The sequence below is a fragment of the Oncorhynchus masou genome, chromosome 11 (assembly GCF_036934945.1).
Source record: "Oncorhynchus masou masou isolate Uvic2021 chromosome 11, UVic_Omas_1.1, whole genome shotgun sequence".
Taxonomy (NCBI): Eukaryota; Metazoa; Chordata; class Actinopteri; order Salmoniformes; family Salmonidae; genus Oncorhynchus; species Oncorhynchus masou.
The window spans coordinates 16,212,938-16,240,110 of NC_088222.1; the positions used below are offsets into that span (position 1 = coordinate 16,212,938).

At 40.4% G+C, this 27,173-nt stretch overlaps 2 protein-coding genes across 4 annotated transcripts; both read left to right on the forward strand.

Annotated features, from left to right (window-relative positions):
• The first annotated feature begins 528 nt into the window (after positions 1 to 528).
• Positions 529 to 11,424, forward strand: LOC135548185 (zinc finger and SCAN domain-containing protein 2-like). Of its 2 annotated transcripts, XR_010456786.1 has the most exons (3): positions 529 to 759; positions 5,964 to 9,263; positions 9,298 to 11,424. XR_010456786.1 is itself a non-coding variant. In XM_064977526.1 (2 exons), exons 1-2 carry the CDS (start codon positions 588 to 590, stop codon positions 6,896 to 6,898), a joined length of 1,107 nt encoding a protein of 368 aa, XP_064833598.1. In that variant the 5' UTR covers positions 529 to 587; the 3' UTR covers positions 6,899 to 11,424. The 2 variants fall into 2 exon arrangements, 1 of the variants encoding a protein (XP_064833598.1); XM_064977526.1 differs by having other exon boundaries at positions 5,964 to 11,424.
• A 5,941-nt stretch (positions 11,425 to 17,365) lies between these two features.
• LOC135548187 (zinc finger protein 180-like) lies at positions 17,366 to 25,551 on the forward strand. 2 transcript variants are annotated; one of them, XM_064977530.1, is made up of 3 exons: positions 17,366 to 17,654; positions 20,001 to 20,978; positions 22,766 to 25,551. In XM_064977530.1, exons 1-2 carry the CDS (start codon positions 17,492 to 17,494, stop codon positions 20,975 to 20,977), a joined length of 1,140 nt encoding a protein of 379 aa, XP_064833602.1. In that variant the 5' UTR covers positions 17,366 to 17,491; the 3' UTR covers position 20,978; positions 22,766 to 25,551. The 2 variants fall into 2 exon arrangements, with proteins under 2 accessions (XP_064833602.1, XP_064833601.1); XM_064977529.1 differs by lacking the exon at positions 22,766 to 25,551 and having other exon boundaries at positions 20,001 to 21,684.
• The last annotated feature ends 1,622 nt before the right edge of the window (positions 25,552 to 27,173 follow it).

Sequence of the window (27,173 nt, forward strand, 5' to 3'; positions counted from 1 at the left end):
CGCCCCGAATGCAGGCTGCGAAAGCACACTAACAGCGGGTAAGACTCCGTGAAAATGACGAACAGTGTATTGAAATGCGTCACGATGTAAACTGTGCATCAGACTGTAATCAGTGTCAGCAAAACGTTGCATGGATGAGGTAATGGTCAGTACTGCATTGTTATCAAAACATTCCTATTGATATGATTAACTAATACTATTAATGGTTATTTTGAATAAACTTAATGAATTATTAAGTATCCATTCATTAAAATATATATATATATATATAATGCTAAGCACTGTAACTGTAATAATGAATGCTTTACTGGTTGTATTCAGAGAGAGAAACTCCTTAGGCATGTGTGTCCCCTATCAGTAACCACATACAGGAAAATTCAGCAGCTGCCCAAGAAGATAATCAATCTGTTCAATTCTCCCTGTGTGATTGTGTCTGTTCACTGTGACAGAGATGAACAATAAATTTGACGTTCCTATGGTGAATGTGACTGGAGTGCCGACGTCACTTCCGTGCGCACAGCGTTCACGTTTGACAACAAGCTGCGTGTATTTCGGGAGGATATTTTGCCCCCTATAATCGTCCAACGATGACTAAATTACAATATCTGAATGTGTACCTAACTGAGCGTTTGATGCAAGCTGCGGAGGAGATACTTGGAGTGGTCGGAGACACGATCTCCGAGTATCAGGAAGAAATAGCCCGGACAAAGAGAGAGAACCAATACCTGAAACAACACTTGATCACACCGGTCTTACCGGGTATGTAGCTAGTTAGATTACTTTACTGTACTTCTCATTTACACGAATTAGCTAAACAGCTAGAAAAGTTACATTGTTTTCTACAATAGTTGACTCTGTGGGGCAGAAAGACGGTGGATGCGTAGCTCTCAAACTCTCAGCAGCCAGAAGGCTTCTCCTATAGTTTCAGCCATTAGCTTCGCCCACGACTACCTCACGTGAACTACAATCCGGACGCTGTTTTAACGTTTAGAAACTTCAATAATCATTGCTTTCGATACATATGGCTCTTATCTTTCATCAGCGCGAAATACCCGAGTTCCCACTCGTGCACTAGTGATGGGTCGTTCGCGAACGAACGGCTCTTTTTGGTGAACGTTGGGAATCGCGTCGGTGAAATAGCCGTTTATTTGGCTCCCTGATTTGCATACTGCTAATACTGCTTTTTGAGCTTTAAAAAAAGATTATCTGCAAATAGGGTACAAAATCATTCTCCGAATATGGTAAGTTGGAGACAGCGGGACAATTTGTGGACAGGGGGTGCAGGATTTTTTTTTTTTTTAGATATGTTTTTAGATATGTTTCTTCTTACAATTTCCAACATTTTGGTAGGCTATTTCGAGAGCTTGGTACAAAGTTCTGTCTGCATTTTTGTCAAAAATGAGTTGACATAGCCTTGTTCTGTTCAATGATCACTACCTATATAGTACTCTAAATACCCCCAATCCATGTTAATAAGCTTAAAAGAATGAAATATAAAAATAGCTGACACCATTTAAACCAATAAGGGTTTGGAACTTTAAAGCCAATTATCTCAGAATCATCATCTTGCAGATATAACCTTATAGTCCCAAGCTCTTGATGTGTTAGTGAACTGTCTATAATTAGATACATGTAGCTTCTCTTCTGTCAATATATTTTGCCCTATAATACTAAATAAACCCTTGCTCACCAGAATGTCATCAATTGATAGATTTAATGCTTCAATCTAGTTGACATTGGTAAAGTTCTCTTCTGCTTCTTTTGTAGAGCAAAGATGTTTTGGCGCTGGTGAGAAAATGCAATAACTCAACTAAAAACGGGACAGGTTTTGTAACATTACTAAAATGACATCAGTTTGACCGGTTGTAAGGAAATGGAAAGCTATGAAAATGACCCAACATGTTTCTAATAAAATTTCTCCACTCCTGTTCCTGAGTCATTTCACATTTGGTGTATAATTTTACTGCAATTAATGCTTAATTCCGCAAGAGTTCATATTAATTCTATGTGAAAGGTTAGATCTACAGTCAGTGTCCAGATCAGTAGGCTACAGTTCCCTTGATGTGCCCGTCTTGTGACTTCAAATTTTTATAGCGCCTCACAATGATTACACATAAGATAGCAGTGCTGGCTATCATCCTCTTTTACCACTTCACCAAATCTTTCATTACTTTTCTTGCCCTGCCTTCTCATTATTTTCAACTCTTAATTTGACAGCTTTTCTCTTATTGAATTCAACTCAGACATTGTCTTTTTATCCTCTGTGTATCAACTAACTTTTTCTGCCCCTTCACAAAAAACATAAGGTGATTGGCATGTAGGCTATTTTGCGCAGAAGCTTATAGGCTCACGTACTAATGCCAGAAACCCTAAAAAGAATAAAAGAAAAACTTCAATATACAAGAATAAATTGTACATAAATGTTATTTTTTTAATGTATCGTTTTCTCTTCATTCAACCAGCCTGTCCTTCATCCACACAATATTGCATGACCCTAATCCCGCCTACACCGCAAATATATCAGCGTGGACAGCTGGTTTTGAACTAACCCCCATATCACTACAATAAACTCATCAACTTCAGGACACACTTGTGACTTGAATGATGGAATTCCTGTTCCACTTTTAAAATAATAAAACATGCATGAAATTCAAAATAATATATATCCCCCTGTCATTTAACAAGAGAGAGTGCATTTGGAAAGTATTCAGACCCCTTGACTTTTTTCAAATTTTTGTTATGTTACAGCCTTATTCTAAAATTGATTAAATTGTTTTTTTTTCTCATCAATCTACACACAATACCCCATAACAACAAAGCAAAAACAGGTTTTTAGAAATGTTTGCACACACAAAAAAAATGGAAATATCACATTTACATAAGTATTCAGACCCTTTGGCAGCAATTACAGCCTTCAGTTTTCTTGGGTATGACGCTACAAGCTTGGCACACCTGTTTTTTGGAGTTTCTCCCATTATTTTCTGCAGACCCTGTTGGGTTGGATGAAGAGCGTCGATGGACAGCTATTTTCAAGTATCCTGAGATGTTTGACCAGAGTCTGGCCTCTGGCTGCTCAAGGACTCTCAGAGACTTGTCACGAAGCCACTCATGCGTTGTCTTGGCTGTGTGCTTAGGATCATTGTCCTGTTTGAAGGTGAACCTTCACCCCGGTTTGAGGTCTTGAGTGCTCTGGTGCAGGTTTTCATCAAGGATCTCTATGTACTCTGCTCCGTAGGGATGGTGCCAGGTTTCCTCCAGACGTGACGTTTGGCATTCAGGCCAAATTGTTCAATTTTGTCTACATCAGACCACAGAATCTTGTTTCTCATGGTCTGAGAGTCTTTGGGTGCCTTTTGGCAAACCCCAAGCGGGCTCTCATGTGCCTTTTAGTGAGAAGTGGCTTTCGTCTGGCCACTCTACCATAAATGCCTGATTGGTGGAGTGCTGCAGTGATGGTTGTCCTTCTAGAAGGGTCTCCCATCCCCACAGAGGAACTCTGGAGCTCTGTCAGAGTGACCATCGGGTCCTTGGTCACCTCCCTAACCAAGGTCCTTCTCCCCTGATTTCTCAGATTGACTGGGCAGCCAGCTCTAGGAAGAGTCTTGGTGGTGTTCTTGTGCACCTTCAATTCTGCAGAAATGTTTTGGTGTCCTTCCCCAGATCTGTGCCTTGACACAATCCTGTCTCAGCTCTAAAGACAATTCCTTCGACCTCATGGCTTGGTTTTTGCTCTGACATGTACTGTCAACTGTGAGACCATATATAGACAGGTGTGTGCCTTTCCAAATCATGTCCAATCAATTGAATTTACCACAGATGGACTCCAAGCAAGTTGTAGAAACATCTCAAGATGATCAATGGAAACATGATGCACCTGAGCTAAATTTTGAGACTCATAGCAAAGGGTCTGAATACTTAGATAAATAGGGTAAAAAAAAAGCTACAGCCTGTTTTTGATTTGTCATTATGGGCTATTGTGTCTAAATTGAGGAAAAATAAAATGTAATACATTTTTGATTTAGGCTGTAACGTAACAAAATGTGGACAAAGTCATGGTCTGAATACTTTCCAAATGCACTGTATATAGGGTACTGTATCAATCAATCATTAATTAGTTAATGTCATTGCACAGCATACGAGTCATTCATGATTTTAAATGCAATCAAGCATTTTTGCTTTAACAAAATATAGCATCCCTTGAATAATTAGCATAAACAATAAATAAACCACTCCATTTCGGCAATTGCATTCACGAATGCGTGCGACTGTTTTTAGTCTTTGCTGTAATTAAGGCTTAATTAATTTTGAATTTTTTTACTTACTCTCTGGTACTCTTCAAATGTATTTACTGTTGTTTTCATTGTTTCTGAACAGTCAGAAAAATTACATTGTAATCTAACAGCACCTGTTTGACACATAATATGCACACAGCACTTGCTCCTTACCTTATTTTTATTTATCTCCAGTATTTTCCACAACTATTCAAATTTATTCCACACATCTGACTTCCCCTTTACCTCCTTAGCAACCAGTAAACATTCCCCCGTTTCGAGTTTGTCACCTCCTCTGCATCCATTTTGCTGTGATGTGTTACGGTGTTCAGAGTTTGTTATAACCAATGTATTGATGTGATTATGATATGCTATAGGTCAGGCCTTATAGGTCACATGCATGTGATTTAAAAAATTCCGAACATCGATTGGTTGAAGAACTGAACTCCCGGTCGACCAAGATTTTTTTTTTTAAGTCTGGGACAACCCTACAATCGCGGGAAAACAGTTTGGAAAACAAATGGCTATTGCTGTAAAGAGAAGATCGTGAAAAGACTTGTCTTTTACTCATAAAAATTCTCAACTTAATTGAGCGAACAGTATAGCCTACCTTATTGGATAGTCTTTAAGCAATATCAGATACGTTTCTTCTCCTTTCAACTGGAAAAATCTGGCATTTTTATAAACCCATTTCATGCCTTTCTACTACGCTTTATATGACTGGAGACATAGCAGAATAATTTTTTAAACAACAAAAGGTTCAGGGTAGCCTACTCTGCTAACAGCTTTGTCTGATTCATATAATAGCCCTATAAGAAGGGGAGAAACAAATACAATGACATCCATCTACCATAGAGGAGGAAATTATTGTCCAAAAATAAACATTCAAGTGGCACTGACCCAACAATGATAGAGTGAATGTGTGCGCTCATCGGGGATATGGCCAATGCTCTCCGATGGTGCCCTACTCTACATGGTCATCCATGCTTTTTTACATTTTTTATATTATGAGCCAAAATTATGGCTATCCAATCTTTTCATCACATTAGGAATAGCAGGCTAACTAACATAAGTTTGCAAATGTGATGATGTATGGAATGCATTATTACAAAAGGCGCATTTTTAATGGTGACAATTAACTTCAAACTCACTGGCCGCCTATGCGCTGGTACAACACACTCAAATAATGCAGTGCTGTGGCTTGATCCAGGTGGTTATCGGAGGGTCTAATTAAATCCTACACCAGGGGTTCCCAAAATATTTTGGCCTGCGACCCCATTTTGATCAACACTTTTCCACGACCACACAATGTATAAAAAAAGAGAGTGATGTAATCAACGGCCAATGTTTACCTTTTTAAATTGGGGATATGACAGTCTATTACAAATCAGTCTGACAGTACTTTTGATAGTATTTCAATTTGTCTGTTTCTTTCGCGACCTCTAGTTTGGGAAACGCTGCACTACACCCTCCATAAATTTCACTCCCTCAGCTTTGGTACACTTGTGTGTATGGCAGACGCACGCGTGAATGCCCAAATGGATGGATGGGTGAGGGGAAGAGGTGACATGGGATTCAGCCAGAGACATAGCTATGTCATTCCCAGAACAAGCTTGCTAACTCACTCAATGGTGGTCTTGCTAATCAAGCGTCAACAGCTGTCATTGATGTAAATTGTCTTCTTTCCCACAGCTCCTCAGCCCATTGTCTCTTGGGTCTCGGAGCAGCAAACTCCCCCTGAGCAACAGCGCTGTGAGCAGGAGTGGAGCCCCAGTCTGGGCCAGAGGGACACAGAGCCCACACAGATTAAAGAGGAACAGGGTGAACTCAGGACCCGTCAGGAGGTAGAGCAGATTCAAGGGCCGGAGGCTGATACCAAAGAAGACTCCATAACCATTCCTCTCTGTGTGAAAGGTGACTGTGATCAGGAGCCACCTCAGTCCACACATCTTCCCCAAACTGTGGAGAACAGAGAGAAGTACTCTCTACTGACCAACACAACTGGACAGATCAAAACAGAACCTGATGGAGAGGGCTATGAAGTATCACTATCAGAACCAACCAGTGACTCCCCTCAGTCTCAGCCCCTCTCTGCAGTAAATCCAGACTGTTCTAGAACACAGAGTGAGAACACTGAAAGTGTTCCGAGAGATCCAGAAAGGAGACCAGAGGACGACACACAGACACACTCATGTACTCAGTGTGGAGCCATGTTCTGTGAGCTTTCCCAACTGGAGGCACACATGCTATCCCACACAGAACCACACAGTGGTGACACTAGTCACAGGCAAATCCTCTGCACAGTCTGTTGGAAGTCATTCACCTCTACCAGTTACCTCAAGGTCCACCTGTGTTCTCACAATAAGGAGAAGCCCTTCCACTGTGGTGTGTGTGGCAAGAGTTTCAGCTACTCAGGCAGGTTCAGGGAGCACCAACGCATCCACACGGGAGAGAGACCGTACCGCTGCCACGTGTGTGCTAAACGCTTCAACCGGTCTGCCCATCTGAAGACTCACCTGAGGGTCCACACGGGGGAGAAACCCTACTCCTGTCCTGTCTGTGGGAAAGGATTCAGTCAGTCCAGCCATATCAAGGGACACCTCAGAACTCACACCCGAGGGAGGTAGATGAAAGATGCCTTTTTTTATTAGGATCGCCATTCTCCGACGCCAATGGCGACAGCTAATCTTACTGGGGTCCAACTCATAACAAAAAAGACATTACAGACAAAAGAGTTTACACTTAAACATTAACATGTCGTGTGTGTGTGTGTGTGTGTGTGTGTGTGTGCACTCAGTTCCACATACATGTCAGTACATACACACAACAAGTAGGTCACATGGGGGAGAGGCGTTGTGCCGTGAGGTGTTGCTTTATTTGTTTTTTAAAACCAGGTTTGCTGTTCACTTTCCCTATATGAGATGGAAGGGGGTTCCATGCAATCATGGCTCTGTATAATACTGTAAGTTTCCTTGAATTTGTACTGGACCTGGCGACTGAAAATATGTCTGGTGGGGTAAGTGCTGTGTCTAAGTTGATTATGCAAACAATTTGTAATTTCGAACACATTGGTGTTTCTTTATAAAAACGAGAAGCCATGCAGTCAGTCTTTCTTCAACACTTCGCCAAGAGAGACTAGCAATGCATATTATTGCTTCGGGGAGGGCGGTGTGTCAAAAAGCAGAGCATATTTTTATCGCGGAGAGACCTCTCCCCATCTTTACAGCCATTGAATCACTATGTTTTGACCATGACAATTTACAATATTAAGATAACACCAAATACTTTAGTCTGCTCAACAGCCAAACCATTAATTACCAGATTCAGCTGAGGTCTAGAACTTACGGAATGATTTGTACCAAATACAATGCTCTTAGTTTTAGAGATTTTCAGGACCAGTTTATTACTGGCCTCCCATTCTAAAACTGACCAACTCCTTGTTTAGGGTTGCAGTGATTTCACTAGCTGTGGCTGCTGGCCCATATAGGGTTAAATCACCAGCAGACATGGACACAGGCTTTGTTTAATGACAGTGGCAGGTCAGCTTTCCATCTAAGTTGTCAATGCCAGGAGGTTTGTCATTATTGATCGATAACAATTGTTCCGCCTCTTCCACACTAACTTTACAAAATTTAAACTTACAATGCTTTTCTGTCATTATTTTCTTTCAACTGTTCGTGGTTGGCATTTACTGCCTATGTTTGCCCTCTTTGCCAATGCAGTAATTATTAAAATAATAGGCAACATTAAATGGTTTTGTGTTGAATAAGCGATCTGATTTTTATTTAACCTTTATTTAACCAGAAAGGGCTCATTGAGTGTCCTGGCCAAGATAGGCAGCACCAAGTCTTTACAAAAATTACAGACAAAACAACATGAAAGACTACAAGTAATCTAATAAAAATATAGAATTCACAGGAGTGTCTTCCTGCCCATCATTTAATTTAAAGTACTCAACTTATTCTCCATCATTATTTTTATCATTGACCTTGTCTTCATAAGTTTCTTTTAAGTCACATAATTTCTCAAATCTCAATAAGAGATGTGCAGCCAGATTTATTAACCACTCCTTTTGCCCCATCTCTTTCAACCATCGTTCTTCAATTCCTCATCAAATCCTTAGTTCTAACAGTCAGTTTCTTGACAGGTGGCATGTTTATCAATAATTGGAAGAAGCAATGTCATAAATTCATTAAGTGCAGCATCTGGATGCTTCTTATTAATCACATCAGACCAACAAATATTTTTTACTTCTACATAAGTCACAGCTAAATATTATACACTATTAAAGGCCCAGCTTTTGGAATCTTGTCTTTCCTGGATATAGCCACTATATTGAGATCACTGCATTCAATGGGTACGGATACAGTTTTGGAACAAAGTGCTACAGTATTAGTTCTACATGTGGATTATATAAACTTATCAAAAAAAGAAACGTCCTCTCACTTTCAACTGCGTTTATTTTCAGCAAACTTAACGTGTAAATATTTCTATGAACATAAGATTCAACAACTGAGACAGGAACTGAACAAGTTCCACCGGCATGTGACTAACAAAAATAGAATAATGTGTCCCTGAAGAAAGGGGCGGTCAAAATCAAAAGTAACAGTCAGTATCTGGTGTGGCCACCATCTGCATTAAGTACTGCAGTGTATCATCTCCTCATGGACTGCACCAGATTTGCCGGTACTTGCAGTGAGATGTTAACCCACTGAGGAGGGACCCTGGGCATCTTTCTTTTGGTGTTTTTCAGAGTCAGTGCAAAGGCCTCTTTTGTGTCCTAGGTTTTCATAACTGTGACCTTAATTGCCTACCGTCTGTAAGCTGTTACTGTCTTAACGACCATTCCACAGGGAAACAGTGTTTAAACCCTTTACAATGAAGATATGTGAAGTTATTTGGATTTTTACGAATTATCTTTGAAAGACAGGGTCCTGAAAAAGGGACATTTCTTTTTTTGCAGAGTTTGGTTCCTGTAGTGTAAACACCCTGGTGGGTTGATTTAATAACCTGAACCAGATTACAGGCACTGGTTACAGTGAGAAGCTTCCTCTTGAGCAAACAGCTTGATGGAAACAGTCAATATTCAGGTCCCCAAAAAAGTAGACCCCTGTTTATATTACATACACTATCAAGCATTTCACACACATTATCTAGATACTGACTGTTAGCACTTGGTGGCCTATTGCAACACCCTAAAAGAACAAGCTTTGGTTGAGAAAGGTGAACCTGAAGCCACAACACTTCAATATCACTTTACATGAGATCTTCCCTAAGCATTAGAGGGATATGTTTTTGAATATCTATTTATATTGCTACTGCTTTATCAAAGGAATTAGCTGAGTGAGTCTCAGAAATGGCTAATACAGTGCATTCAGAAAGTATTCAGACCCTGTTCCTTTTTCCACATTTTGTTATGTTACAGCCTTATTCTAAAATGGATTAAAAAAAAAAAAGGACTCTCAGAGCATGAGAAAGAAGATCCTCTGGTCTGATGAAACCAAGATTGAACTATTTGGCCTGAATGCCAAGTGTCACGTCTGGAGGAAACCTGGCACCATCCCAACGGTGAAGCATGATGGTGGAAGAATCATGCCGTGGGGATGTTTTTCAGTGGCACGGATGAGGAGACTAGTCAAGATTGAGGGAAAGATGAACAGAGCAAAGTACAGAGAAATCCTTGATGAAAACCTGCTCCTGAGCGCTCAGAACCTCAGACTGGGGTGAAGGTTCACCTTCCAACAGGACAACGACCCTACACACACAGCCAAGACAACGCAGGAGTGGCTTCGGGACAAGTCCCTGAATGTCTTTGAGTGTCCCAGCTAGAGCCCGGACTTGAACCAGACCGAACATCTCTGAAGAGACCTGAAAATAGCTGTACAGTGACGCTCCCCATCCAACCTGACATAGCTTAAGAGGATCTGCAGAGAAGAATGGGAGAAACTTTCCAAATACAGGTGTGCCAAGCTTGTGGCATCATACCAAGAAGACTCAAGGCTGTAATCGCTGCCAAAGGTGCTTCAACAAAGTTAAGTAAAGGATCTGAACACACAATTTGATATTTCCGTTTTTTCTTTTTAATACATTGGCAAAAATTTCTAAACCTGTCTTTGTTTTGTCATTGTGGGGTAGGTTGAGGGGGGGGAACGATTTAATTTTAGAATATGACTAACATAACAAAATGTGGAAAAAGTCAAGGGGTCTGAATACTTTCCGATTGCTTGGTAAGTGCTTGAAAATTCACAAAAAGTGATTATCTCATAGAACAAAATGTATAAGATCTCCTTCTCCTTTGCCTGTATTTATCACAGACCTTATTTTTTCGGCATTTCTCCTTTTCCTGGGTAGCTTATCAGAGAAAGCCTTGGAGTGGAAAGAGCCCACAAGGGAATAGACAGAGCCTTCTGTTCTCAAAGCACCTAGCTTTTGGAAAGAGGAAGATAGACATACCTTCTCTTCAGTGCTACTAATTCTACATAGAATTTTAAGACTAGAGGACTATAGAAGGTATGATGTTTTGCAGACTGTAACTAAGGAACCTCATTTCTGCATTGAGTTAAGAGAGCTTCTTTAATACAATGCTATGAAAAGACTTGAACGCATCCACTCGTTAGAGAGAAATATAATGTTAATTTGTTAGATTTGCAATTTTTTATTGTTGATGATTTCAATAGGAGCTTGTTGGTCTCCTTGCAAATAAACAATCTCTCTGTCATATTGATTAAGTCGGCCAATGTGTGGGAACATTTTATTTCTGAATGTCTGTTTCTGAAGAAAAACAATACTGTCACATCAGATCAATGTTCTAGTGATCAGTGGGACTGTTGCAGACAACCTATCCTCACCAATGTTGTTGTAAAACCATGTTTGAACACTAGATGGTATACTTTAATTATTTCTCCTCCACAAAAGTGTTACACAAGCTAGTTTTCCACCCTATTGGCGATAGATTTTCTGCATAAAACTGTGTGCGTTTTCCCACAAGATGTGTTCCCGTCAAATTGACTTGTGCATAAAAGGCTGTATGTGATGACAGTGCACATGAAAATATTCACATATACCAAATAAAAAAACAGTTCAATGGTTTGCATCGCATTTAACTATGATTATTATAATATCAATATTTGCGCATAAAATAATTAAAGCCATTTCTCGCAAAGTTAATTTGACTGATTTTACTTTTTGAATGGAAACCTAGTCATAGTTGAATATGATTGCCTTTACAGGTCCTGTCAAGCAACAGCCTTAAATCCAGAAACCCTACTATTGGTAAGTTTATACGTACAAGCATAAAAAAATCTATGATGACTATATAGCAAAAAAACCTTCCCACTAGAACTCACCAGCTTGTAGTCCTAAAAACAGGAAATGAGTTACCTGTGGTTAGTTCAGCCATTCCTATAGGGGAAATGAATGGGGAAAGAATAGAGTTTTGGGATAAACACCGAAAATAAGGTCAGGGTAACACAAACTTCGATCTTAAATCTTTTGTTCTATGAGATAATATCAGTCAGTTAACATGACCTTCATGAATTGAAGCATTTGTGCTTGTTTTGATTACATACAGTGAAATTCAGAAAGTATTCAGACCCCTTGACTTTTTCCACATTTTGTTACGTTACTTACAGCTTCATTCTAAAATTGATTAAATAGTTGTTTTCCTCAATCTACACACAATTTTTGCATATGTATAGCAGGGCTGAGAGGGAGTTTGGAGTTTAGCCAGAGTGAAATTCTCACTCTCCAAGGAGAGAACAAGGCACTCACAGCCTTGCACACCAATATCTCTACCTGTACACGGCCATCTGATCATTTATCACTCCAGTGTTAATCTGCAAAATTGTAATTTTTTGCCTACCTCCTCATGCCTTTTGCACACAATGTATATAGACTCTTTTTTTTCTACTCTGTTATTGACTTGTTTATTGTTTACTCCATGTGTAACTCGTGTTGTCTGTTCACACTGCTTTGCTTTATCTTGGCCAGGTCGCAGTTGCAAATGAGAACTTGTTCTCAACTAGCCTACCTGGTTATATAAAGGTGAAATAAAAAAAAAAAATAAACATCCAAGGTAAAAATCCACGATTCCAACATGAAATGTCTACTCAGGGAAAACAGGGAGATGAAGGAGTCACTACTAGACATACAAAGTCATAGCATGTGTGAAAAGCATATTTTTTCTGGGATTCCTGAGGACGCATTCCAAAAACTCAGAGGGCGCGATCAGAGAATTCATGCAATCGGCCTTGAAACTTCCTATAGAGACTGTAAACAAGGTGGCTTTCCACCGAGTACACAGACTTGGAGCTCGGAGCGACAAGACCAAGGGTCCCCGACCGATCATTGCAAAATTTGAACAATATCAACAAAAGGAGCTGTTCAAAAGTAGGGGAAGGGAGCTTAAAGGGACCAAATTTGGTCTCAATTTCCAAGGGAGATAAACAAACGTCGTAAGAGACCGTATCCGGTACAAAGGCAACAGACGGAGAAGGGTAAGCATGCCTTTCTCATTGTGGGCAAACTATAGATGGACAGCTATTCCCGAGACAGCTCCATAACACCATGGCTGTACTAAATTCTACAGGGACTTCAGGTTACGAAAAAAAGAAAGTATGGGAACTGTAAAAATATCTGAACACTATGAAGTGGATATGAACACACACATACTCAGTTACATGCTCCTGTACACATATGGACTTATACATGCTGTAGAGTAATGAAAGGTGTCTTTCATGATCACGTGAAATGTCAATTTCTATGGAAATGCTGGGATGTGTTTTTCAATGATGATAAAGGTAATTATGATGGAACTGTGACAGTGATACGATATGGTTTACAATTATCATCATGAATATTAAGGCTTTACGCACTACATTTTATACACACACACAGACACTCAACCATGCAAATTGGCAGAGTTATTATTTATTTGGACGGCATACATTATAGTCTTACTCTTATACAGGCATTGTACACACTCACTAAATCACATCCAATATCATACACATCAACCCACTCAGATTTACTACACACATCATATCTTGTCAAATCTAAGGGTAGAGCTCATATTCAAGCCCCTTGGGTGCTGCTGTAGAGTTACATTAGAAGTTTCCCTTCCAAGAAAGCTCAAGGTCATCGGCCACATATAAAATGACGTCAAATCACATATCTACAGTAGCTTTGATTGAACTGATCATGTCAACATCTTACTTTCAAAATCTTAGCTTGCAGTTATCATCATGAATGAAGTCGACAATCTACTGGCAAATAATTTTGAATCCTTGTCATATGAAGAAAAATAATGAAGAGAAATTATAGATGAAAAATATCGGTGCTAATCGGCCATTGGACATAAACATTACATAACAAGTTGGAAATCGCAAATTCAACAGTGAGTGGTTTGGAAGGAATCCGTGGCTAACTGCAGGTATTGCAAAGCAATCACTAGCCTCCTATTCAGTTGAGTGGGTGTGTGGTCCCAATTCTAAGTTTAAGGGTCTCTTTTCCAAGCTTAAAATCAAAACATTCAACATGCTGTCAATCCAGCATGATTTCTGCCACACTCAAAACAACTGTTAACTTTTTTTATTTTACTTGGCAAGTTAGTTAAGAACAATTTATTATTTTCAATGACTGCCTAGGAACAGTGGGTTAACTGCTTGTTCAGGGGCAGAACGACAGATTTGTACCTTGTCAGCTCAGGGATTTGAACTTGCAACCTTCCGGTTACTAGTCCACCGCTCTAACCACTAGGCTACCCTGCCGCCCCAAATCTGACCAGTGAGTTCAAGACAACTGGTAACTCAGGGGAAAAAACTAGCTCCGACTGGGAAAATACGTTTTGAACGGTCATCCAACTCGGAATTGTAAGTCGGGAACTTGGGCCTCTTTTTAGAGCTACAACCTGAAGATCACTGACATCATCATGATTCAACCTTGTTTTTTTCCGAGTTCCCAGTTGTCTTGAAAACACCACAAATCCAGAGAATGCCAGACTTTGATGACAACGTTTTATGACAAAATTTGCCCATGAAGGACCGCCACACCACCTTTCTGTTCAAGTGAGCACAGCACAACAAGTTGAGTCCAAAGATGTATTGTATGTTGCTGCATAAATACTGCAATATGCTAGGGAGATATGTATACTGTAGGTAAGAAAGTAATACTAAGTATATGTTGTGTAGTAAGCTGTTAGTAACCCATGTGCCTCACCCTAATAATTTGGTCAATTTTGCCCTCTTAATTTAAACTACTGTTCTGACTTGGTGGTGCACAAGTAGCCTATAACCTGTTTTAGAGAAATGTAATCATTGAATATTGTAAGAGCTTTCATTGTCTGCTTATATGCCCCCTTTATTTATCCTATGGTTCTGACTTGGTGTACAGCAAGAACACTGTAAGAACGACCTATGATCTGAATTCTGTCTCTGTACATTTAAAAAGTACTGAACATATAGTTATATTGACTACGTCCATCCTAGCTCATTAATGTTTTAATCAAAATGACAGATTTCTTATTATCTACTTGTCGTTCCCTTATGCCATAGTTTGTACATCTCAATTGTCAGTAGAAACCACATTTGTTTAAGCAAGTCAGCCATATCAGTTATGTTTTTTTTAAAGTCAGTAAATGAGGCTGAATTAACTGTTTTGCTGCCAGACAAGGCTCAACTGATAGGCAGGTGTCGCAGTGGTAAGATGTTGGGACTGCTATTGGGACAGCTTTCTGTAGGCACTAACTGTTTGTGGGCACCGTTTGTCAACGTTATAGTGCAATTCATGTATTGATCAGTGTTGTGTAGTGGCGCTCAGCCACTATAGTGTCTTCTCCATCAATCAATTAAATGTATTTATAAAGCCCTTTTTATATCAGCAGATGTCACAAAGTGCTAGACAGAAACCCAGCATAAAACCTCAAACAGCAAGCAATGCATATATAGAAGCAATGTCAGAGACGAACAATCCTTTAGAATTAATACAATACGTTCCTACATTTCTATGGTAAACACGGCCATATGCGACTAAAGTGCGGACGTCACTTCCGTGCTTACAGTGTTTAAGTGTGCAACTGCAGCTCGCAGCATTGCTGCATTTAGAGTGTTCCCTCCCGCTGAACACCTGCCCTCGCCGTTGTTAATTGAACCGCGGGAAAACAGACCAGACAGGCGGGGGAGAAAGACACTCCCCTGCTAGTACAGCAGGCAGGAGCAACACTTAGCACACGGTTTCCATTAGCGCGGGAGGCTGGGGCGACACCGTGTGCTAACTAGTTAGCAAGCTAGCATACAGTGTGCTAACAGCCGATAAAGCCCACAGAAGAGGCGGGGCGGAAACGGTAGCAAGTACACACCCGTAGTACCCCTCACCTCCAAATACCTGTGTACTAACTATAGTTAGCAACCCTTTCCACCCCTGCCTCTTCTGTGGGGTTTATCTGTGGTTGTAATCCAACATTATGGCGCATTACCGCCATCTACTGTACTGGGGTGCCCCTGCCTCACGCCCATGTACTGGAGTTCTTTCGAGTTTAAAAATGTACCAATAGAATAATAAAGTCGTGGATTCCTACAGATGTGAAATGGCTAGCTAGTTAGCGGTGGTGTGCGCTAATAGCGTTTCAATCGGTGACGTCACTTGCTTTGAGACCTTGAAGTAGTGGTTCCCCTTGCTCTGCAAGGGCCGCGATGCTTCCTGGGTGTCAGTTGTTGATGTGTGCAGTGGGTCCCTAGTTTGAGGCCGGGAATGGGCGAGGGGATCGACTAAAGTTATACTGTTACACAGAAACGCCCTGAATTGCGGGCTGCAGTTACACCCTTCAAGTTTGACACCTCAGTTCGGTTAGCAAGAATAAGCAACACCAGTGTTGGAAAAAGTTCTCAATTTCATACTTGAGTAAAAGTAAAGGTACCTTAATAGAAATTGACTCAAGTAAAAGTCAACCAGTAAAATACTACTTGTGTAAGTCGGAAACTATTTGGTTTTTAATATACTTAAGTATCACAAGTGAATGGAATTTCTTAAACGTACTTAAGTTTCAAAAGTACAAGTGTAAACCAATTAAAATTCCTTATATTAAGCAAACCAGACGGCACAATTTTCTTGTTAATTTGTTATTGACAGATAGTCAGGGATACACTCAAACATGATTTACAAACAAAGCATTTGTGTTTAGGGAGTCTGGCAGTTCAGAGGCAGTAGGGATGACCAGGGATGTTCTCTTGATAAGTGTGTGAATTGGACCATTTATCAAGTTCTTTTTGTGTCAGAGAAAATGTATGGAATAACAAGTACATTATTTAATTTAGAAATGTAGTGAAGTAAAAGTAGGGAACATTTAAAAAAGTAAAGTACAAGTACCCCAAAAAACGACTTAAGTGGAACTTTATTTTTTTTTACACAACTGAGCAAGACCTAGAAAGAATAAGTCCTAAGGGATTTTCCCTCAAAATATAAGTCCTACAATGAATAGGGTGAAAAATAATACAAACATTCAAAATTTGTAAAATTTTATGAGGAAATGTAAGCAGACTTAAAATTTTGTTTAAACAATATGAAAAAATGAATAAAATTAATTGCCTTTATAGTTCAAATATTATTATAACATTGATATTGTTAACAGCATTAAAAGTAATGATTACTAGATAGGTAACAGTAATACAAATAACAAAACATTAATGATAATATTAATAATAACAATATGAATAATCCTCCCATACTTAATTAGCCCATTCGTATTGCACAATGTTTAGTATGTTTTTCACATTGAACATACAAGTATTTACACCATTTGATGTACATTCTGTCGGAGTTAAAGTGGGGTCCATTCTTCTTAGGAGCACTTCGAGTTAACCCACCGTTCCCAGGCCGTCATTGAAAATAAGAATGTGTTCTTAACTGACTTGCCTGGTTAAATAAAGGTAAAATAAAAATAAAATATGTACAATATGAAAAACGATTGGATTAAAGTGAACAAATAAATCACAATATACATGATTATTTGAATGATAACTAGTATAAAATATCGATAAGTGTACATTTTCCACAATTTTCTTCTACAAAGAAAACAGGATGGGACTCTTATTCCGAAGGATTCCAAAAATCCATGAACCGGAAGTACTTCTTTATTCTTGCCTGCTTCACAGCGGTAAATTTGACAACAAGCCCTAGCTAGCTACGTGTATTTCAGGAAAATCATTTGTCCCGTTAATCTGCAAACAATGACTAAATTACAATATCTGAATGTATTTCTAACTGAGCGTTTGATGCAAGCTGCCGAGGAGATACTTGGAGTGATCGGAAACACGATATCCGAGTACCAGGAAGAAATAACCCGGACAAAGAGAGAGAATCAATACCTGAAACGACACTTGATCACACCGGGTATGTAGCCATCAAGACTACTGTACTCTTCTTATTTACACGTATTATCTAGACACGTATTCCACAGTATTTGACTCTGTAGGGCAGAGACACGGCGAATACCTAATGTAGCAGGCGTAAAGAGACGCCTGGGCGGAGGTTTGTTTTTTTAGGGGAAACGGCCGTTAGGTTAAATACAATCGGTTGTTTCCGGTTCAAGTATCTACTCGCGGAGAGTCATCAATCCCAAACCACCCCCACCCACGCGTTTAGAGGGCCCTCGGTGGCGAGGGGATCAAGTTGGGACACACTGGTGACTTAAGTGCAATACATGTTCCACTTTTAAATAATAAATACGAGCATTCAAATTAATAACACCCACACAGTCGTTTTACAATATTTTACTTTTATTTTAAAAGGGAGTCCCATAACTCTCGGAAACCCTTCTCCATATCTAGAGTTTCAAGGTGTTACATTCCACCACCGTTGGCTCCACGTGAACTACAATACAAAAAAAAAAGTATTGTCAGCCACCAATTGTGCAAGTTCTCCCACTTAAAAAGATGAGAAGCCTGTAATTTATCATAGGTACACTTCAACTATGACAGACAAAATGAGAAAAAATCCAGAAAATCACATTGTAGGATTTTTAATGAATTTATTTGCAAATGATGGTGGAAAATAAGTATTTGGTCAATAACAACAAAAGTTTATCTCAATACTTTGTTATATACCCTTTGTTGACAATGACAGAGGTCAAATGTTTTCTGTAAGTCTTCACAATGTTTTCACACACTGTTGCTGGTATTTTGGCCCATTCCTCCATGCAGATCTCCTCTAGAACAGTGATGTTTTGGGGCTGTTGCTGGGCAACACAGACTTTCAACTCCCTCCAAAGATTTTCTATGGGGTTGAGATCTGGAGACTGGCTCGGCCACTCCAGGACCTTGAAATGCTTCTTACGAAGCCACTCCTTCGTTGCCCAGGCGGTGTGTTTGGGATCATTGTCATGCTGAAAGACCCAGCCACGTTTCATCTTCAATGCCCTTGTTGATGGAAGGAGGTTTTCACTCAAAATCTCACGATACATGGCCCCATTCATTCTTCCTTTACACGGATCAGTCGTCCTGGTCCCTTGGCAGAAAAACAGCCCCAAAGCATGATGTTTCCACCCCCAAAGCATGATGTTTCCACCCCCATGCTTCACAGTAGGTATGATGTTCTTTGGATGCAACTCAGCATTCTTTGTCCTCCAAACACGACGAGTTGAGTTTTTCCCAAAGAGTTCTATTTTGGTTTCGTCTGACCATATGACATTCTCCCAATCTTCTTCTGGATCATCCAAATGCTCTCTAGCAAACTTCAGATGGGCCTGGACATGTACTGGCTTAAGCAGGGGGACACGTCTTGCACTGCAGGATTTGAGTCCCTGGCGGCGTAGTGTGTTACTGATGGTAGGCTTTGTTACTTTGGTCCCAGCTCTCTGCAGGTCATTCACTAGGTCCCCCCGTGTGATTCTGGGATTTTTGCTCACCGTTCTTGTGATCATTTTGACCCCACAGGGTGAGATCTTGCATGGAGCCCCAGATCGAGGGAGATTATCAGTGGTCTTGTATGTCTTCAATTTCCTAATAATTGCTCCCACAGTTGATTTCTTCAAACCAAGCTGCTTACCTATTGCAGTTTCAGTCTTCCCAGCCTGGTGCAGGTCTACAATTTTGTTTCTGGTGTCCTTTGACAGCTCTTTGGTCTTGGCCATAGTGGAGTTTGGAGTGTGACTGTTTTAGGTTGTGGACAGGTGTCTTTTATGCTGATAACAAGTTCAAACAGGTGCCATTAATACAGGTAACGAGCGGACGACAGAGGAGCCTCTTAAAGAAGAAGTTACAGGTCTGTGAGAGCCAGAAATCTTGCTTGTTTGTAGGTGACCAAATACTTATTTTCCACCATAATTTGCAAATAAATTCATTAAAAAACCTACAATGTGATTTCCTGGATTTTTTTTTCTTCTCATTTTGTATGTCATAGTTGAAGTGTACCTATGATGAAAATTACAGGCCTCATATTTATAAGTGGGAGAACTTGCACAACTGGTGGCTGACTAAATACTTTTTTCCCCCTTTGTATCTAATTAGCCCCTACACCATCCATCATTTTCACTCCCTCTGCTTTGGGAGATGTGTGCATATGGCAGTGGCACAGGTGTGCGAATAGAGGAGTGGGGAAAGGGTGATATTCAGTTCAGCCAGAGACATAGCTATTACATTTAACAGAACAAGCTAGCTAACACAATGTTGGTCTTGTCAATCAAGTGTCAATAGCTGTCATTGCTTTCATTGATGTCATTTATTGTCTTCTTTACACCAGCTCCTCAGCCCATTGTCTCTTGGGTCTCGGAGCAGCAAACTCCCCCTGAGCAACAGTACTGTGAGCAGGAGTGGAGTCCCAGTCTGGGGCAGAGAGACCCAGAGCCCACACAAATGAAAGAGGAACAGGGTGAACTAAGGACCCGTCAGGAGGAAGAGCAGATTCAAGGGCCGGAGGCTGATACCAAAGAAGACTCCATAATCATTCCTCTCTGTGTGAAAGGTGACTGTGATCAGGAGCCACCTCAGTCCACACATCTTCCCCAAACTGTGGAGAACAGAGAGAAGTACTCTCTACTGACCAACACAACTGGACAGATCAAAACAGAACCTGGTGGAGAGGGCTATGGAGTATCACTATCAGAACCAACCAGTGACTCCCCTCAGTCTCAGCCCCTCTCTGCAGTAAATCCAGACTGTTCTAGAACACAGAGTGAGAACACTGAAAGTGTTCCTGATGTTTCGAGAGATCCAGAAAGGAGACCAGAGGAGGACACACAGACACACTCATGTACTCAGTGTGGTGCCGTGTTCTGTGAGCTTTCCCAACTGAAGGCACACATGCTATCCCACACAGAACCACACAGTGGTGACACTAGTCACAGGCAAATCCTCTGCACAGTCTGTTGGAAGTCATTCACCTCTACCAGTTACCTCAAGGTCCACCTGTGTTCTCACACTAAGGATAAGCCCTTCCACTGTGGTGTGTGTGGCAAGAGTTTCAGCTACTCAGGGAGGTTAAAGGAGCACCAGCGCATCCACACTGGAGAGAGACCATACCGCTGCCACGTGTGTGGTAAACGCTTCAACCAGTCAGTCCATCTGAAGACCCACCTGAGGGTCCACACGGGGGAGAAGCCCTACTCCTGTCCTGTCTGTGGGAAAGGATTCAGTCAGTCCAGCCATATCAAGGGACACCTCAGAACTCACACTGAGGGAGGTAGAAGAAAAATGCCTTGGAGTGGAAAGAGCCCATGAGGTTAGACAGTCTTCTATTCTAATCAGCCAGTGTTTGGACACATTCCTTCTCTTCAATGCTACTAATTCTACATATTATTGTGACACTAGAGGACTATAGCATGTGTGATGTTTTGCAGACTAACTGAGGCACTTCATGTCTGCATTGATTCGTGAGTTGCTTAATAACATGCTATGGAAAGTACTTGTGCCTCATGTATCACTAGGTTACACTAACTATGTTAAGAGAGAAATATAATGTTAATTTTGGTTAGATTTGTTTCCTGAAGTGCTCAGTGGGATAATGGTTACAGCCTTTTTTTAAATCAATGTTGAAAAACCATGTTTGAACACTAGATGGCATACTTGAGTTCTCGCACCCAGGAACACAGAGGTCATTCTTCGTATGACAGGAAGTCCATTAGACCAATATTATCCCTGTTTTTATTTTACACACCCTGGAGTCCATTTCATTGAAACTGACCGGGAAAGGTTTTCTACTGTACACAAGTTTACCTCTGTACACAAGTTTACCTCAAGTTCTTTCATCATGTCAATTTATCATTCTTTAGAGTAGGCTAAACTTGTCTAGTATGTGAATAGATGTACAGTGTTTATTTTTATGGTAGGTCTAGCTTGGAGCTACTTCTGAGCTGACTAACTGTTAGAGGCTGCCCTCTAGGGGGGAAATAAAGACCTGAAAAATAAAGTTGGATCAAATCAGGGAACACTGCCCCCTCTCATTGAAGCCACGAAGTTCAAGGCCGACTGCAGTACTGTTGACATTGTTTGTCGAATACAGGATCCCCCGATTATCGGGAATGGGAAAATGGCAATTTTCATGTAAATAAATACAAATTAGAAGACATTCATGGAACCGATTTTTAAAAATAAATAAATAATAATTAAAATTCCACACAGAAGAAGAAGTTAAGGATAACTTAGTAGCTAATGGCAACCTGCAGTACCCCGGTCGGCATTTAACTTGAGATACTCTGAGGGGCAGCAATGAGCTGGGACACGAGAGGTGTCCAGCTGCGACATCGTCCTTCAGGGTCTCTGCTGCCACCTACTGATATGTCATCTCAGTGCAGTGCATCTCTCTGGAAAAGTGGGTGTTTCAAAAGGAGTGGGCGTTTTTCAAAAGCAACCATATAATTAGATGTGGGGGTCTCGAAAGGTGCCACTCGACGTAATTTGGGTTATCGGACGTTAGTCACTGTCTGCAGATGACAGTAAGGAATTCCAGTTATGCAACAAGAAGGCTATTCACTCACTGGGAGATGTTTTTGAACGTTACCTACCAGTAGCCATGTATGTAACGTTAAGTTCGTAAATGCTAGGTAACGTTAGCTACCTTGTAAAGTTTTAAAAAATCATTAATTTTACCATGTATTTTTTATTTAATCTTTGATTAATAATTGAAATATCAAGTCATGGCAGTTTTAGTGTTTTTGAAATCCCCACTTTTCCTGAGAGATGCACTGTCCCAATCCTTTTCAATGGCTGTGCGAAGTTGATGGATATTGGTGGGAACTAGGAGACGCTGTCATACGCGTCGATCCAGAGCATCTCAAACATGCTCAAGGGGTGCCATGTCTGAGTATGCAGGCCATGGAAGAACTGGGACATTTTCAGCTTCCAGGAATTGTGTACAGATCTTTGTGACATGGGTCCGTGCATTATCATGCTGAAACATAAGGTGATGGCAGCGGATGAATGGCATGAAAATGGGCCTCAGGATCTTGCCATGGTATCTGTGCATTCACATTGCCATTGATAAAATGCAATTGTGTTCGTTTTCCTTAGCCTTCCCATACCATAACCACCATGGGGCACCACCGTTGACATCAACTAACTGCTCGCCCACACGACGCCATACACGCTGTCTGTCATCAGCCTGGTACAGTTGAAACCGGGATTAATCTGTGAAGAGCACAATTCTCCAGCGTGCCAGTGGCCATCGAAGGAGAGACGGTTACCACGCCAAACTGCAGTCCGGTCAAGACCCTGGTGAGGACAACGAGCACGCAGATGAGCTTGCCTGAGACTGTTTCTGACCGTTTGTGCAAACATTAATTGATTGCACAAACCCACAGTTTCATCAGCTGTCCAAGTGGCTGGTCTGACACAGGTGAAGAAGCTGGATGTAGAGGTCCTGGGCTGGTGTGGTTGCTTTGCACATGATCTGCGGTTGTGAGGCCAGTTGGAAATACTGTGAAGTTTGAAATGAAATGTTTGCTAATATGGCTGTTAATGGGGCAATTGATTGCTGCAACCACCAGACTAGTAATAGTAGTTTAAAATATAATACTACTTTTTTTTAAACAGTGGTGCACATTTATAAATGTATCATTCTATTTATTATCAATTCAGGCAATTTATCATATGGATTTTTGTTCATATAGCCGAGCTCGACCTATACATGACGCCAACTTTACCATATTATCCTGGAGGCATACTTACACTCCCAGTCTCACTGTACATTCCCTTAATTTGCGTGAATGATCTATTAACTTTAAACTATGCAAAAATCGAATACAAAATAATTAGTTTAGCATTGGTCTTCCATTCTAAACAAAATGGTTGCTACGCAGGCTGGTTAATGTTCTTCCCGGTAGCTAGCCAAATTCAACTAGGGGTGTGTTCATAAATTCAATCTGGAGTGCAAGAGTGCACTTTTGGCATTGAGAGAACACCTCACTCTGACCATTTTACTTGCCCTTGCAGAGCTGGTCAGGCTGTTTTTATGTTATCCAGAGCATTGGTGACTAACTGTGCTCCTGGCAACCATTTAATTAAGCTTTTTTGCTGCCGTTTACCAACACCTCCCATATTCAAGGGGTGCTGAGTTCATAAATTCATCAATTATTCTGCAACCTGGCACACTCAGATGTGAGTGCTCTGAAATCAGAGTAGATGGCCAGAGTGAATTTACGAACGCACCCTAACTCAGTCACGTCAAACATTGAACCTGGAATGACAGTATATTAGCTGCATTTTCATTTGTTTGATCTTTTTTTCTATTGGCATTTATTTGGATATTTCTATGATAATGTTAGAACGGTGATTTAGATTGGCTCAAAAAGTTGTCTTGTCTGGGCACCGTTCACAGAGATTGAAATTCAGAAGTTGCCCAGGCAGACAGTGAGGCTTATAAATGAACCACTGATATACCAAACTAAATGCTGTGCTAGAAGCAAGGTGAAATAATGTGTGCATTGAGAGAAATATACAAGATATGATTCAGACAGGAACATGGTATTCTTATGGAGGCGCAGTGATACTTTTCAGATGGAACTGTTAGCAAGCAATTGCATAGGTGTGTCTGTGACGGCCAATACAGCACAGCTTGGAACACTGCTCGTCCAATCAGCATCCAGGATCCAAACAACCAGTTTAATAATTAAGCAATAAGGCCAGAGGAGGTGTGCTATATGGCCAATATAACACAGCTAAGGGCTGTTCTTATGCGCAATGAAATGTGGAGTGCCTGGATTCCAGCCCTTAGCTGTGGTATATTGGCAATATAACACAAACTCCTGAGGTGCCTTACTGCTATTTTATACCATGGCATTATTGAATACTCGTTTCTGATTGGCTTGAAGGGCATTCTAGTGTGCATTATTTTGCTATAACGCAATTACCTGTATATCAGCAAGGTAGAATTCAATGGCTAAACAAGTATGTTTCTTTGGTTACCAAGGCAACTACTGTAGCTATCTATACTGAACAAAAATATATAAACGCAACATGCAACAATTTCAAAGATTTTACTGAATTACACTTCATAGAAGGAAATCAGTCAATTGAAATAAATTCATTAGGCCCTAATTTATGGATTTCACATGACTGGGCAGGGCATAGCCATGGGAGGGCATAGGCCCACCCACTGGGAAGCCAGGCTCAGGCAGGCTTAGTTTTTCCCACAAAAGGGCTTTATTAAAGATATAAATAGTTCTCAGCACACCCCTCCTCAGACAATCCCACAGGGGAAGAAGCCCGGATGTCGGATGTGGAGGTCCTGGGCTGAAGTGGTTACACGTGATCTGCGGTTGTGAGGCCAGTTGGACATACTGCCAAATTCTCTGAAGCGATGTTGGAAGCGGCTTATGGTAAAGAAATTAACATTCAATTCTCTGGCAAAAGCTCTGGTGGATATTCCTGTAGTCAGCATGTCAATTGCACACTCCCTCAAAACTTGAGACATCTGTGGCAATGTGTTGTGTGACAAAACTGCACATTTTAGAGTGGACTTTTATTGTCCCCAGCACAAGATGCACCTGTGTAATGTCCATGCTAATTTAATCAGCTTCTTGATATGCCACACCTGTCTGGTGGGTAAACTGTCCACTTTAATAAATGGAACACTAGTCACTGGAGCTCCCGAGTGGCACTGCTGTCTAAGGCACTGCATCTCAGTGCTAGAGGTGTCACTACAGACCCTGGTTCGATTCCAGGCTGTATCACAACCGGCTGTGATTGGGAGTCCCAGAGGGCGGTGCACAATTGGCCTAGCATCGTCTGGGTTATGGTACGGTCGGGGTAGACCATCATTGTAAATAAGAATATGTTCTTAACTAACTTGCCTAGTTCAATAAAGGTTAAACATTTTTTAGAATAATAATGTTTACATATCTTGCATTACTCAACTCGTATGTATATACTGTATCCTATACTATTCTACTGTATGCCCCTCTGACATTGCTCATCCATATTTATATATTCTTAATTCCATTCCTTTACTTAGATTTGTGTGTATAGGGTATATGTTATGAAATTGTTAGATATTACTGCACTCTCGGAGCAATAACATATGCTAAACAAGTGTATGTGACCAATACGATTTGATTTGAAGGAGATACCTAGTCAGTTGTATAACTGAATGCATTCAACTGAAATGTGTCTTCCGCATTTGAGTGAATCAGAGAGGTATGGGGGCTGCCTTAATCGACATCCACGTCTTCGGCGCCCTGGGAATAGTGGGTTAACTGCCATGCTCAGGGACAGAACGACAGAATTATCTTGGAAAAGGAGAAATGCTAAAAATTAGAGTGAAATAAGCTTTTTGTGCGTCTGGAAAAATTCTGGGATCTTTTATTTCAGCTCATGAAACATGGGACCAACACTTTACATGTTGTGTTTATATTTTTGCAGTGGTGGAAAAAGTACTCAATTGTCATACTTGAGTAAAAGTAAAGATACCTTAATAGAAAATGACTCAAGTCACCCAGTAAAATACTACTTGAGTAAAAGTCTTAAGTATTTGGTTTTAAATATACTTAAGTATAAAAATTAAATGTTATTGCTAAAATGTACTTAAGTATCAAAAGTAAAAGTATAAATAATAAATTCGTTATTAACCAAAACATACGGCACCATTTTCGGATAGCCAGGGGCATCTCCAACATAATATACAAATTAAGCATTTGTGTTTAGTGAGGCGGTCAGATCAGAGGCAGTAGGGATGACCAGGGATGTTCTCTTGATAAGTGTATGAATTGGACCATTTTCCTGTCAATCGAACGAGTACTTTTGGGTGTTGGGGAAAATGTATGGAGTAAGAAATATAAATGGTAATGTACAGATACCCCAAAAAACTAAAGTAGAACTTTAAAGTATTTTTACTTAAGTACTTTACACCACTGTATTTTCATTCAGTATAGTAAACTTGCAACCTACTTCAGTGGATGTTGAACACATTTCTACCTGCAAATGAGTTAAATTATAGCCATGGCATAAAAAGGATAATCAACTCTGCGCTCTTTGGGTTCTCTGGAAAATAATGCAACTCTGTTTCAGCCAATCAGCATTCAGGACTTGAACCACCCAGTTTATAATAAAAAATTGTCCATTTTATAACTGAAAATGTACAATTATTTGTGTAAAACTAACACTGAAATACGAATCAGACATCTCCTGGCTTCAAAACAAAAGTCCAAACTGGCTCGAAACACCCAGTTTATAATAGACCGTATACCATGTCTATGAATAAACATTTAATTTTACTGTCTAATTATGTTGGTAACCAGTTTATGTAAAGTCTAATCAACGACGAGGGGCTATGCGTTCTATAGAAAATAATGAACGACGTGGAAGGTATTAGTGTCTAGTTTGAGAAACGGATGCCTCACAAGTCAACTGGCAGCTTCATTAAATAGTACCCGCAAAACACGAGTCTCAACGTCAACAGTGAAGAGGCGACTCTGGGATGCTA